At 41.3% G+C, this 15,422-nt stretch overlaps 2 protein-coding genes across 3 annotated transcripts; both read right to left on the bottom strand.

Annotated features, from left to right (window-relative positions):
- Positions 1-3,901: 3,901 nt before the first annotated feature.
- On the bottom strand, positions 3,902-4,438 carry LOC122094763. The gene has a single exon (XM_042665365.1). It carries the CDS (start codon positions 4,436-4,438, stop codon positions 3,902-3,904), a length of 537 nt encoding a protein of 178 aa, XP_042521299.1.
- Positions 4,439-7,683: 3,245 nt separating this feature from the next.
- On the bottom strand, positions 7,684-13,969 carry LOC122057782 (pentatricopeptide repeat-containing protein At5g27460). Of its 2 annotated transcripts, none has more exons than XM_042620043.1 (3): positions 13,598-13,969; positions 13,234-13,501; positions 7,684-9,253 (listed from the first exon to the last, which is right to left on the bottom strand). In XM_042620043.1, exons 1-3 carry the CDS (start codon positions 13,630-13,632, stop codon positions 7,991-7,993), a joined length of 1,566 nt encoding a protein of 521 aa, XP_042475977.1. In that variant the 5' UTR covers positions 13,633-13,969; the 3' UTR covers positions 7,684-7,990. The 2 variants fall into 2 exon arrangements, with proteins under 2 accessions (XP_042475977.1, XP_042475976.1); XM_042620042.1 differs by having other exon boundaries at positions 13,234-13,510; positions 13,598-13,863.
- Between the last annotated feature and the right edge of the window lie 1,453 nt (positions 13,970-15,422).

Here is a 15,422-nt window from a genome sequence, read left to right as displayed (position 1 = left end):
TGTCATTCAATAAATGTGCAGAGATCTGGTTCATGGAGGATTTTGAACAAAAAGTCAGGTCGCAAACAACAATCCAAAATTTCAAATTTAATAGATATATAAGACAGTGGGTGAGCCATGTGGTGCAATGATTAAGTTGCACTATTGCAACATGTTGGTCACAAGTTATAAACTTGAAAACAACCTCTCTTGCAAAGCAGGGGCGTCAGGCTGCATACATTTTTCTCCTCCCAGACCCTGCATAGCGGGAGCCTCATGTATTGGGTTGCTCCTTTTGTCAAAGACAGTTGCCACTTCTGCCCTCCTTGACATCCAGTATGTTACGATAGAGGCTCCTAATAAAATTAGAATTTCTAAGCTAGTCACTAACCAAAAGAGCTCCATCTCAGAGTAAGCAGATAACCATAGTCATGCATAATTTTTTTTTGGTAAAAAAGGAAGTTATTGATGACAAGAGGAACACAAGGCATCATTTACACAGAGGTCATGAAGCCAAGGAGTGGAAACTGGCCACACTGTCTTACAAGTCAATGGCAGGGCCTCCTGAGTAAGGGAATGCACAACAGTGTTTACATCCCTTGGAATATGATTGAAACAACAATCATTAAAAGCATTTGAAATCTGAACAATATCTTCAATAATTGGAGCCAATTGAGTTGGAGGGGGAGAGGTTGATGGTTGAAGAATGATCTCCTTACTGTCTGATTCTATCACACCCCACTCTCAGTAGACCCAATTTACCATCAAGAATACTGGCGATGTGAATAAGACACGTACCTGTCTTACAACCTACTAGGATCTCTGATAACAATACCTTAACATTTTCAAAATCTTACAATACAAACCAACATAAACAGCGGAATCAGAGTATAGTAGCGGAATTATAGATAAAATGGAAAAACATCTAATGGTAATATAATAGCAATAACCGAGTTATTCTGTTACATTCTTCCATGACACATAATATAATCTAAAGAAAATATACAATCCACAACTATATCCAAAAGTATCAAAATATGATGTACAATCTCACGATGTGGCGTAAGCATAGTGATTGCAAGCACAGTCTTGATCGTGCTCCTCCTCTTCTGGCATCCACCAGTCACTCACACCATACTCCGACCTAGAAGATGCTGGGTCACCAGCCATTGGCATCATAGTACCTGCATCATCATCTAAAAAGGGGTGCATACGTGGGGTGAGTTTTTCAACTCGCTCAGTGAGGGGTGGGGCAAGCAAATCCAAGCAAGATAATAATAGTAATAATTTATGATGCATGATTGCAGAAATTAAACACATAGTTCATGATGCTCGTGATGTAGTTCATTTGTTTATTATCTACCTAACAATACAAACTAAGTCTGGTAAATGTTACTATGGAGCATTAGGTTGAATCCCTCATCTCGAAAACGACATCGACTATGCAGCGATACAAATCCTAGCCGTGATTAGAAGTCTGTCGGTCCCCCTATGCGTCTATGGGTCACCCAGCAAACCCTTGATAACCCCCTCCTGGCAGTCACGGCACTGGTAACACATCGGCCATGTCAGACAGGTTCCTGCCTCCGACAACAATCACATCGTATCGTGGGAGTGACACTTTGAAAAGACACATCAAATATACCACAATGGGTTATCAACATCTCAACCCCTGTTGGCAAGGGTGCATAATATAGGGAGTGATACCTAATCACATATATACTACATGCCTTCATAATGATACAGTTAGTATGGATTACACAATACCAGAGAGACCTCGGCCACAAAGTGTAATCCATCTTCAAATACAGTCCCAGGTACATGATACCAGAGAGACCTTGCCCACAAAGTGTAACCCGAGACCGTTTACCTAATCTAGTATACATATCACAGTTGAGTATAGACTACGCAACACCGACAAGACCTCGGCTATGAAGCGTATCCATTTCCAAATGCAGTCCCGAGGTATATGATACCAGTGAGACCTTAGCCATAAAGTGTAACCCACGACTATAACTAACTCTAATGCACATAATCAATGCATGAATGCAACATACATATGGTAATAACGACACTGGTACCACCTCGACCACGTCAGATTCTATCTCACACACACACACATCCAAACACACGGCAATCACGGTACCAGTACCACCTCGACTACACTGGATCCTGTCATACATTTCCATACAACTCATATCAAAATCGTAAAATGACAATCTAGCATAGCATAATCGTATTTGAATAATTACAATTAAACAGACAATTCTAAACATGTGAGCAATTTAATGATAATAAAAATTTAGAAATAAACACAGTCAGTCCCTCACCTTGTTGATCTTTGTTTGGTTTAGGGTTCAAGTAAGACCACCGATCAATCAAATCAATTCTGACTTCGGGGTAGGTGCGCGTCACTATCCTAGACACAAAGTGAATCGTACATCAGTACATGTTGGGAACATCAGGAGGGAATTACACAAGTCACCCCCAAAATGTACAGACACTGTCTCCCAATGGCAGTAATGTCACCAAAAACAACCACCAAAAACAGGACATTTCCACCAAAAATATCAAACCTGTTTCCGGTGGAGGTGACAGAGAGCACATTAGGCTTCATGTCCACCAGAAATATGCCACGGGAAACAGACCCAGTGGATCCAGTGGGCTATTTTCGGTGGTAGTACAAGCCAGTCCAACAATTAGGGCTTTTCGGCTCGGGCCAGATTGTCGGGATTTGTTCCGTGAAGTTTGTAGAGGATGTTCCTAGTATCATTCTAAGCCAAGAAAATTCTAATTTCACCGAGCCATTTGGAAAATACGTCAATCGAATGATCAAAACCCTAGTTGGTCTTTTGGCATTACATGTTGCCAGAGCTCATCGGGTTTGGTTCGAGCTCGGCAACAACACCTGGAGGGTAGAACACCCATCCTACAACCTTAACATGGTGTGTACACCAAGATTCTATCCATACCTAGCTTTGTCTAGGTCAAAATGAAGAGAGGGAGTGGCATGGGAGGTTGTACTTACCTCTGGCAATGATTCCGGTAGCAAGGCGGCAGCCGGCACCAAGGTAAGCCTCCAACCTTCTCCTTTTCCCTCTTCTTCTTCCTTCCTCTCCTCTTTCTCTTCTCTCCTAGGTTGGGCACAAGGGAAATGAGGAAATGAATCCTCATTTCCCAACTTATAACTTAAGTTGGCCTTAAGGGTTTGTTTGGTTTGGACCTCTTTTGAATCAATCGTGTCAAATTGAAATTCGGGGCATGAGAACCCGCACATTTAGGTCCATAAGGTGCCCACATCAAGAGGAAAATGTGAAGGATGATTTGGGATCATCCAGAACCATTTACGATGTGAGTGGGGGGAGCCATGGGCATCAAAACCTTGACAGCAGCCTATCAACCCACCGAAAACAGGCACTAGATTCAGACCTAGGCTACTTCTGGTGGCTTGTTTCCGGTGGCCAAAACAGCCTGCTATCTTGACAGCTTGCTATCCTATGGTTGGCCTTGCACGGATGGCTTCCCTCAGGCATGCACAAGGCCTTGCGGCAATTATGATGCTTGCTAGAAATCAAGTGTGGGGAGTCGGGTCACTTATCGTCTGGGATCGGAAGGTATGAATCCCTTCCAGTTAGATAGGAATGCAATGCACGAACATGTGGGGTCATCCTTACCCCTTCGACAATGTGTAGCCGTGAGCCAAAACCCAATCGTACTTCTGATCTCCGATTCGAGGCCTATCACAACAGTTTCAAATTAGATCGGATTAGGGCACAAGTTTAACAGATTCAACTTGAATGTGAGAGAAACCTAAAATAGAGGCCTAAATCATCCCAGCTTTAATGGCCATAGCTTCTCCAATAGAACTAGAGCAGCATTGAGTCTTTTCTGATAAAGCAAGTAGTTGGGCTCTTCGACAATCCTAAATAATAATACTAAGACCTCCAACCTGAGAATCTGTTAGCAATGCATTAATTTTAACAGAGCCTATTGGAGGACGAGTCCATGAAGATGGAGGAGAGAGAGCTGCTGGAGCTTGATGAGAAGACTGATCGTGCGGAGACGAAGCTGCCCAGAATTCAGAGAAAGCTCTCTGAGCCGATTGAAACACTTCACTAGGAGTCCAAGTCCTCTTTCCAAAAACGAGATCATTTCTTGCAATCCATAAAAACCAGCAAAGGAAAGAACATATGCCCAAAGTTTCTGCAGCCTTCTTTTTATCCTGTGAAAAAAGGGAATCCCAACTTGAAAGGAACTCATAAAGCTTCATAGGCCTAGATGCTGGAACAAGAAAAGCAATGGAGCGTCCAAACCATAAAGCACACACGAAGGGGCATTCCAAAGCCAAATGATTCACAGTTTCCACTGCAGCTCCACATCTCAGACATGATGGATCAACGGGAACATGACGAGAAAGAAGACCCTCCCCAGAAGCAAGCCCTTGCGCACACGACGTCATAAGAATGATTTGATTTTGGGTAAGGTTTTGCAAGACCAGATGCGTTTCCATACTTTCTACGGAACCAAATCCCAAGCATGGATGTGAGAGGAGGAAGCTTGTTGCCTTGATTTAAAAGCTCGTTGATTATCAAGGAGATGGTATGCAGTTTTAACCAAAAAGCAGCCATTGCGAGATCCACCCCAAACCAAGTTGTCTACTCGTGGAAAAAGACTGATCTGCATCTTAATGATCTCAGAAATCTTAGTTGGATGAAACCATGTGTTGAGGAGTTCCAAATTCCAGCGGTGATTGTTATGGCCAATGAGATCTGAGACTAAAGAAAGCGGGCAGCCCAATGGTTTATTGTGAGGGAGTTGGAAATTCTCAATATCTCATATAAAAATATTAGCCTCAGTTCCCACTCTCCAAACTAAGCCACTTTTGAGAACTTCTCCACAACCTTCAGGATACTCCTCCACACCCTTCAGGATACTCCTCCATGCCCAAGATGGGTTGTTGCTGTTCTATGCTTGAAGAAAATCACAATTAGGAAAGTAGATAGCCTTGAGAAACTTAGCCCATAAAGAGTCTTCATCTCAAGGTTAGATTAATAAGATGACGCTATCAAAAATTGTATTTTATTTCAATTTTCTCTAAACAACGGAACCCTGACTAACGCTTGAGAAAGGAGAACCCTTCAGCGACTCTGTCTGGGAGGCCAGGCTACTCCCCCCCCCCTCTAAACAACGGAACCCTGACTAACGCTTGAGAAAGGAGAACCCTTCAGCGACTCTGTCTGGGAGGCCAGGCTACTCCCCCCCCCCCCCCCCCCCCCCCCTCCACTTCCTCTTTTCTCCTTCTTCTCTCGCTCTCGCTCTCCCTCTCCCTCCCCCTCTCATCCTCGGATCTACTTCTTCTCTGCTCTCCCTCTTCTTCTGATCCTTTTCTTCTTCTTCTTCTTCTTCGGTCTCACACTTCTGGGAGGCGTGATCCACCCGTTGTCGACTCCCCATCCCTTCCACTCCCGTCTCGACCTTGATCAGGTGATGGTCTTGTCGGAATCCCCTTGATCCTCCCTGAAGGACTCATTGGCACCCTCTTTTGACGACGTTCTCTAGGCTTGCCGCTGCTTTTCTTCTTCTTCTTCCTCGAGTTGCTGCTTCGATCGGGTTTCACTTGTCGCCATCCTCCGCCGCTCCAACCTGCTCTCTGACTGCTTTGTAGGCTCCTCCCGCCCTCTGCTGACGCTCGCCAAACCTATTGCCGCTCATCCTTGAGTCGCTGCACTGCTTGAGTATGCCATTGCGCCGATGATCTTGACTTGCTTTCCTTTGGATCCTTGGCTAACCAAACGTTTCCTCTCGTTTGCTCCTTGATCTATTCGCTCGTCTCGGTGGTTTCTTGGCTCGCTCATCTCAGTGGTTTCTTGGCTCTCTCGGCCAACAACCGCCTCGCCGTCACCCTCCGAAAGGCTGGCGCCCCACTTCGCGGCTGTCTCCTCCGCGAGGCCAGCTTCTCTCTTGGCTATGGCCCTCCGCAAGGCCCGCCGCCGTGCCTGCCATTTCTTCCATAATGCTGATTCATGTATTGGCGGCTGAAAGTGCTAGTGTTGAGATCCGCTAGTAGGGTTTGGTGGAACACTACCTCTTTTTTTCCCTTTTTTCCCCTGTTTGCCCTTTCTTCTTCTTTGGGCTTATGGGTTCTTGTGAGCCCATGTTGGGCTTTTGTATTTTATTTGTTAGGCCTCTGACTCCTTTATTTTGCTCATGTGGACTTTGACTTGTATTAGACATATCTCAAATGGCATGCCTTCCACTCCTCAAGCCCACTAGGCCTTGGATGTTGTCCTTTTGAACTTTGGTTACCCTTATAGGGTTTGTAATCTCCCTTAAAGCGATATATTCTCCATCCCCCTTCTTTTAATACATTTATTAATTCACCAAAAAAAAAAAGATGACACCATAATGGGACGGAGGGAGGTGAGGGTCGTCCACTTTCAATTGCGAACCCTAATTAGATGGCTTGGATCATCAGACTGGTCTACGTGAAGACTATTGCCATTTTGCCTATTGTAAGGATGATCTGCATTGAAGGACATGCATTCAATTGGTGCAGGAAATTGGAGTTTCAAACAACATTTAAGCTATGGCCAAATCCCTTAAATTAATTAAAAATAATAATAATAACTTTAAAGACTATGAAAGCCCAGGGTTTTCCAGAAGACACCAGGGAGAGAGAGAGAGAGTAGATGGACTAAAAGGGCAAATTCTACCACTGAGAGGGACATTAATAAAGAAGGTGGCAATGGTGGAGCAGATCATAAGCAACCCTGCAATTCTATTAAAAAGAGTTATGTTAGATTTTTGAAAGCAGGGGCATAGTTGATCGGTGGAGAGAAGGGTTCACAAATAATTAAATAATACCTTTAACCATATATGACGAGCAAGGATCGGCCATGGATCTCTCTGTTCTGCTTACGGTTTACAAGCTCAACAATGCCACAACGTTTGCTTTTGGTAGAACAATGTAACAACAGTACAAGAGGAAAAGCTTGACATCAGCAGCAAACCCCTCTACCCAAATTACTGCAATCAGATTTAGCCGATATATATGTTTATCCCCCCCCCTCTCCGTCTTTTTTTTGTAGAGACATCCGAAGAACAGCAACTAAAAAACGAAAGCGCCACTAAGACTCGTTTAAATATAAAAAATGAAATCATCACAGAATGCAACAGAAGAGGAAGCCATGCTGAAATAGATTGATAGAGAGAGTATTCTTTGTCCTTGAAGAGAAAAAAAAAAAAACAATGAGAGCATGTAAACAGAAAAAACAGAGAGGACCATAGCCACCAGGGTTCTGCAACTTTGTTGATGAGAATTTGCAGGAGACTTTCAGACAAACAGTTGAAGTGGATCACCAGCACCAAATGCACCTAGGGTAGAGGGGAAAGCCACGGTACACATGAGAGGAAACAGGAAATCAAGGTGGAAAGAAATGAGAATGGATCCACTGCTCATACGACTAAGTGATCGTAAAGGTGAAGGTGAGTATCCAATACCTGTCCCATTTTCTACCATTACATAAGTGAAGAGAGACGTATTTGGAAGCAAATGGTACCAGTGTTGAATGCTCACCCATACGATTAGGTGATCATACGAGCAGTGGATCCAATCTCAAAGGAAACGTGAAATGAGGGTTTTGATTTCAACTTTCAATGCCATACGTATTCAATTATATATGTGCATAATTTCAATGCCATATGTATCCAATACAATACATATTTTATTCCAAATCAACAGATTAGATCTATGTGCTTAGATCATTAGATCATACGGTCCAAAAAACACCCCAAAAAGATTCCTATATGGGGAGGACAGACCAGAGAAACCCAAAAAAGAATGAGAGGTGTTAAACATTTTATCACCCTGGCATCGAGCTATTTTACCACAAGACCTCACAATATCATGACTGCAACAAATTTTAACCACCAAGTTTGTGATGGATTGGTGTTATTCCCCTACACCTAGGGCATTAATCTGTAATCCCCTGTTAGTTTCTGTGCAACACTGCTAAGCTTTATCTTCGATAGAGATCTTATTGAGACTTCTAATGAGTGCAGATGCCTCCTCATCTATTTCAATTTTATCTTTATCCATCATCAAGAGGACTTTTGGAGCTGGTTTCCCAGCACGAATATGCACTCTGAGCAATGACTTGTACAATGGCAAACTAACAAGACCCAACTTCTGGAGAACCTTCACATATTTCTTCGAGTCCTCGAGATTCCCATGTTCCTCAAAGTAATCTGCAATGGACATTATGATTGCAGTCGATGGCCTCCAATGACAATGCTTCAACATAGCAAACCCTTTCTTCATGGCAGTAATGACTTTATCCATCTGCTGGTTTTTCACCCATCCCTCCATGAGAATCTCCCATGTCTTATAATTTGGAGAACCACCTTTCTCCAAAGTGTGCTGATGCAGTGATTCAGCTTTCTCCATCCATCCTTTCCTCATGTAGGCACCAAGAAGGACATTGGAAACTCTGATGTCATACTTCCCATACTCTGACTCCCATGTCTTGAAGACTTTCTCAGCTTCTTCAATATCATTAACCTTCACCAAACATAGAATTATGCACATGTAGTTGGCACAAGTCATTTTGTGCCCTACAGATTTACTGGCTTCCCAGAGCCGGAGAACTCCTTCCTTGTTGTTTAAAGCAGCATATAGTGTAATGAGGAAGAAATAACCAAGACGGTTACAAGTTGATAACTTCTGTTCTGCAGTCCTGAGGGCTAGAATGGCATTATCAACCAGGCCTGCTTTTATATAGATGTTGGCTAATGTAGAGTGGGTGCTCCAACCCACTTTCACATTCTTGTCATTCATCATTTCCTTGTACACCATCTCCGCTGATGCAACCCCTGACAATTCACTGCATGAACTCATCCAGAGGTTGTAAGAGAGAACATTAAGTGGTATCCTGTTCTGCTTCATCTGTTGGATCACATTTGCTACTTTTTCAAACTGACATGTAGCCATATACAACTTCATCATCTCATTGTATGGATGAGGGCCGACAGTCAAACCCAAGTCATGAATCTTTAACATGAGAGCCTCAGCTTTATCGGTGGCCCTTTCTTTTACATAAGAATGAAGGATTGGGCGACAAGCTGCTCTCTGTGCAGTCCTGTTGGGGATATTCTCAAAATACTCTTCAGCCTCTGATAAACCATACACTTTGATTATCAACTCCAATCTGATGGCATACTCAGCTGCTGACATTCGCATTTGAAAGCTTTTTTGAGCTTCCATCCATGTCAGTATCTGCAGAGTAAGGGGATACCATGTTTAACACTAACAGAAGGAATGGTCCATGCCAAATAGCTTCACCAAAATACATTTAGTAAGCCACTCATGAATACTGATCTGAACCGATGAACTAAGTTCCATCTCAGATGGTTCCAGCTAACAAGGTTAAATCCTCAGTGCAAAAATTGATTTCACACTATTTCAACAAATAAACAGGTCAAACAGAGAATGGAAAAAGCGAACAGAAAAGACAACAGGAGGACGGCTGAAAGTCATATTTAGTAATAAAAACAATAGTTTTTCTAATCCACATCTCCTGTTTCTAGAATTAGAATGGACAAAAACTTTAAATACGGCAGATGAAAAGAAGATTATTCCATCAAACACGCATCAAGCATATGACCATAACACAACAGCAGGAGAAAAATGCTAGTGAAATTCAAAAATAAGATATGAAATGATACTTTCTGCATTTTAAGATGATGGAAACATAAAGACACCAATGTCACCAACGAATTGCGTTCCTATTCTCTGCAGCACTGAACAGTAAGAAATCCCCAGTATTCAATCCTTGTCGTAATTTGCTGTTATTTTGATTCATCTATTTAGCAATTCTTATCAATAAGAATACGGATTAATTTTACTTCTTCCATCAACTCAGCCTCTGTAAATGCATCCAGAAGCCTACGGCATATTGAGATATCAAAATCTGAGGCAGTGGACTGTTTCCATTCTCCAAGAACTTCTCCTGCTTCTTTTAGTTGCCCAAGCATCAGATAAGAAGAAAGAATACATATATAATTTCTGCTTGTCATTTTCTGCGAAGTCATTCTCAAAGACTTCCATATTTCATCAATTCTCGGTTTGTTTCTCAGACCAGTATAAAGAATAATAAGGAAGTCATAAGTTATCTGTTCTCTTTGAGTAATCTTTTCATCCGCCTCAACTAGAGAGTTTGATTCTGAGTTCACAAGATGACCTGTAGTAACATATATGTTGGTCAGCTTCATATATGTCACCCAACCTTCATTAAAGTTGGAATCATGACTCATTTCTTCCAGAATCCGTCTTACTCCATCAATGTCAAGAGTGGCCGCACATGCACTTATCCAAAGATTGTAAGTGAAGAGATCTGGTGGGACCTTCTGTCTTTTCAGCTCTTCAACAACCAAAGAGATATTCTCCAACTGCCCAACTGACATATACAATGTCATCATCTCATTATATGTAAGGGCACTCACGGTAAGGTTCGATTCCTTGATCCTTTCAAAAAGCTTTTCTGCCCTTTCAGTAAGTTTTGCACCGGCGTAGGAGTGAAGAAGTGCGGTGTAAGTTTCACCAGTTTTCATATTCAGAGGTAGCCCTTCAAAGTAGCGCTCAGCAGCATCAATACCAAAAACTTTGTTCATCAAGAAAATGCGGACTGCATAGTCAGAGTCCAATAACTCAAAATCTGGCTGAGTAACCATCCACTCTGATATCTGCAAGCTTGTATTAGTTCAAAAGAGGTTTTAATAACTTCCACTACAATCATATGGGTACAAAGAAGATTTACTGATGTCTGAATGCCAAGTACTGCAGAACACCATGTTCAATAAAAGACAGATCCATAACCCAAATTTAGATTGAACTAGCTAGTAATTGACCATTAATAGAATCTCAAGAAGCCTCCATAATTCATGGTAGAAGTTAGAATTGACATTCAATAGGCCAAAAAGCAGTATGATTTAAAAGTCACGTGATCTGATCCTTAAATCTTTTGAAAATTGAATAATACTAACTAAATTTTTTTGAGAAAACCATATAGATTGGACAGTTTCTATCATTCACTAAAGACAAAAATAGACCATCTTGAGGAACTAAAAGAATGCTGCCATCAATGAAGTTGATGAGGTGGTCCTCAACAAACTTAACTCAGCCTTATCCCAACTAGGTTGGCTACATCGATCCAATTCCTCCAGTCCACTCTATTCAAAGCCATACAAGATTCCAGTCCTAAGCTATACATGTCTTTCCTCACCACTTCTTCTATGGTTATTTTGGACCTACCTATATGGTCAGTCCTTAACAAACTTAGCGGAGGCTAATTGATCACTGCAGTTGAGGTTACTTCTGCATCATCTCTTAACTTGGCCAGTGGTTGAAATTGCTTCTGCTTTAGTCTTGGTGTCAATGCCATATAACTTTGACTTCTGATCCAGGATCACAAGCCACAATTACTCTTGAAATTTACTTGGCAGGAGATACAAGCCAAAAACCCTTGTATAAACTTAATTTCAGCGGTAGTCAGCAACCAAGTTCATATGTTTTGGTTTATGACCTTAACAGTTAATCATCAGGTTGGTCCATGGGGACCTTTAGATTCGAGGCTTTCAAAAATAATCATATTTTTTTGCAGAATCTTCTAGCTATGTTTCCAGATATTATTTTCCAGTTGTTTTGACTGGAAGAGCTATGCCCCAATGTTTGGAATTGTAATTGATTGGGTTTTTGGGTCACTAGGTCGCAACTTACTAAGTGGAAAAGTGAGCATGGCAATTTCCTTTTCTCCCCCACCCTGAAATTTTCGGATCCTTTTTAACTTTTTAGGAAAGAATGACTAGCTGTTTTCTTAACTGAACCCTCTTTTCAGTCATTCTGGTGAAATTCCAGCAAATTTTGTGGTATTGATATATATTGCTATTGGCTTTGGTGCTAGTTATTATAGAGAAGGAAGAAATCTATCCAGCTAGGGCCACCTTCTTTTCTCTGTCAGGAAGTGGATGATGACACGATATCCTTTTCTTTACCCCCTCCCCCTTTTCGGTAAATAAGCCAAGTGCAAGTTGCATAAGCAAATTCTGGTGCATTTCAATTGTTCTGGAGCCAGTTAATTTCAGATGTATATATATATATATATATATATATATCATATCTGGGAGCTTTACTGATGAGCCCTAATTATGAAAAGTTAATAAACAATATAATAAGGCAAATAGCCAAACTTCATTATGATGGCAGAGCTTATCAAGGTGGCTGCTAATATTTATCCACATGGCAGGATGATATGGCTTTTTGTCCGTTGGATAGATAGGTCAAGGATTGGATTAGCCGCATGTATTTCAGGACCTATTTCAATCAAATATCCTCCCAAGTAATGACATCCAACTTTGAAATTTTCATCCGTCCATGAATTCCCATGCAGCCTCTTGCATAATGCAAGAACATTGGGTCTTAAAAAAATAATGGGTATGGTAAAGGCATGTTCATACTCGCATAAAATAAGGCTTAGATAAGGTATAAGTATCCAATGGGCAGGGATTCTATCGTGGTTGGCCAGTTGTTTCTTTTCGCATAGAAGTGCTTATGCAACGGGCACTGGTACATATTTGTAGAGAAACTAAATTGTTAATAGAGTTCGATCAATCCTCCTCGAGGATGTTCATCCCCTTGCCATTTCTTCTTATTTTTACCTGCATTACCATCTTGAAATTGTAGCTAATATATATAAGAAAACATATCCCTTAATGACATCCTTTTATACAGACGGTGGTTCTTTAGAAAGCATTCGGACCAATTTTGGATTTGTCTTATGAGGTAAAATAAGTACTACTTAGGATAAGCATATCAATCCAACTAGATGTAACAATTAGCCATTGATAAATGAGAAGTCCGAGGAACTTAGTTCGTTAAAGGTTAAAACTGTAGAACTTTTAGGATAAGAATCTGATAATATTCAGGGGTGATCTTCACAAAATGATATCATGTGAAATTTTAAGGGATTTCCCATTTTCCTCTCTTAAACATTATCTTTATCCCCCACCCACACCACCCCCCCCACAAGAAAAAATAAATAAATAAATAATCCAATGGTCACAATGAAAGTTGGCCAGAAAAGAGAATGAAACATTGGGGCCACTGGTTTTGCAACAGAAAACAGTATTACTCGTTTACTGATCAAAAAAGTTAATGAAGAATTAGGGGTTACCGGTTTTGCAACAGAAGATAGTACTAACCTCGAGGGCGTGCTTGTAACGTTGAGATTTCCTGAGTTCTTTGGAGATGTGTCTAAGCTCAGAAAGTGTGACTTTATTCCCTTCGCCAATCCATTTCTGAATCACAGCCGTCGCGCTTCTCTTGGGAAATCTGAGCCTAAAGATGCAACTCTTCAGATCGCCCGTAGGAGGAGATTCTTCAAGTTCATCGCTGGTCAAGGCGCCCGAAGATAGCGATCTCCACCGTCCCTTCTTCCCTAAATAAAGCTGCCGAAATGGAGGGTTTTGGCTGCATTTTCTAGGGGTTTACGGAAGTGCACCGAGTTAACACAAACTAAAATAGACTGAGGAAACAAAACGAGTTACTTTAAGCAATCAAGTTTACCGTCTGAGGCTGCCGAAGAGCGACCGAAGAGCCATCGCCGCTGTTCAATTACCTCTACACATTCCACTCTCACTCGCAAGGCGCAACCTCTCTTTTTCCTTTTTTCTTTTTTTTCTGTTTTTTTGGGTAAAGCTTCCGCGGGTTGCGGACTTAAGCGAAATGCGTGAAAACGTAGGCCATGTTTAGATTTGATTAACACCCAGTTTTTTTTTTTCTAATAAAACGTGTATTCTCTCTCGTGTAAATTCCTCATTCTGGTGTTTTTTCCTGTATGGCCAAACGAAGCCTAAGGACTCATATGTTTAGAGGGATATTGAATTTTTGATGAAACGGTGCTTTCATCTATCTCGACCAGTTTCCCGAGGCATTGAAAATCCAGACGGCTCAGAAATAGAACGCAGCCCCCCCCCCCTTTTGATCCAAATATTTCTGCAAGTAGGGGGGATCCAAAGAGTTGCCCCCCTCCTATTCAAGGCCGGGCCAGCCTCACAAGCGCCCAACCTTCCTTTTGTTCTTTCTTCGGTTTGGCTCCATAAGGGGGCATTTGGTTCGAATTATCCATCGGACCAGATCCCAGGGAATCAGTTTTCCATTAAATTTAAACCGTTTGGTTCATTTTTGTGAAAAGCCGATTCGGAGTCGTGGTGACCAGTAGAATCAGGAATTTCAACTAAAATCCATGACTCATCCGGATTAACCTCAATAGGTTAATCTGGGATCGAGTCACGGTTTATTGGGTTGGTATAAAAAACATGGATTCACATTGACACAAAAATTTCGGTTTCCTACGATTCTCACGGTGAAGCTCGATCGAGGTTCTCCCTGAAACAGAGCGACGGAGGTGAGAAACAGGTAAATCGTCCTCTTCCTCTTCTTCTTCTTCTTCTTCTTCTTCTTCTTCTTCCTCTTCTTACTCGTCTTCGTCTTCTTCAGCTCGAGGATTCTTCTTCGTCTTCCTCTTCGTCTTCGTCTTTGTCTTTGTCTTCTTCTTCTTCTTCTTCTTCTTCTTCTTCTTATTTTTCTTCTTTCTTCCTTCTCTTTTTCTTCTTCTTTTTTTGTGTTTAGGGTTTCTCACGTTTACCCTCTGTCCATGATAGATGCTCGCATATGAGAAGATTGCCTAAAACCGAGTTGATTGAAGGTGAGATTTCCCCTCTTCTTTGTATTCTTGGCCTACATTTGTGTTTTATTAAGATTATTAAAGTTCGGTTTCTATTTTTCAGGTTGTAAACTTCATATCTAGGGTTTACCCTCTTTCCAAATCAGACGATCGACTCCAAGGTTTGAAGAACTAGAATCGAAGCTTGATTTAAGGTGAGATTTCGATTCTTATGTGATTTTTTCTTCTTCGTATGCGTGTTCTTAATATTATGGAAATTCGGTTTCCATTTTTTCATATTTTCTTCTTCTTCTTTCTTTCTGTAAAGAAATTTCTGTTATTCTGTAACTTCCTTTGGAATGTATGGAATTCTGACTAGGTTTTGATCTCTTTTTCTTCTCTGCTTCTCTGTAAAACTATAATGTTTGCTTTGGTAATCTCTGTTACTTTGCTTTGTAGTTGTCTCTGTTTTGATATGTGAGCTTGAGCGGGGTCATGTTTGTATTATGGAAGGAAAAAAGGGTGGGTTTTTAATAGGAGCAGAGAATGTTTTGGTTTTCCTGTTCTGTTCTTGGGCATTTTATTGCTGTTTGTTTGAATTGCTTCTTGATCGGTCTGGGTTTTGGAACTTCGCTTAAAGGTTTTAGTTAAAACGCCATGGAACTCTTTATATCCCTGTGAAAGCAAAACCTTACATTGTTTTTTTCATTATGTAACATAGACGGT

Source organism: Macadamia integrifolia, chromosome 12, assembly GCF_013358625.1.
Source record: "Macadamia integrifolia cultivar HAES 741 chromosome 12, SCU_Mint_v3, whole genome shotgun sequence".
Taxonomy (NCBI): domain Eukaryota; kingdom Viridiplantae; phylum Streptophyta; class Magnoliopsida; order Proteales; family Proteaceae; genus Macadamia; species Macadamia integrifolia.
The sequence above is the reverse complement of the archived record's forward strand: the minus strand, read 5'-3'. Positions and strand labels throughout refer to the sequence as shown.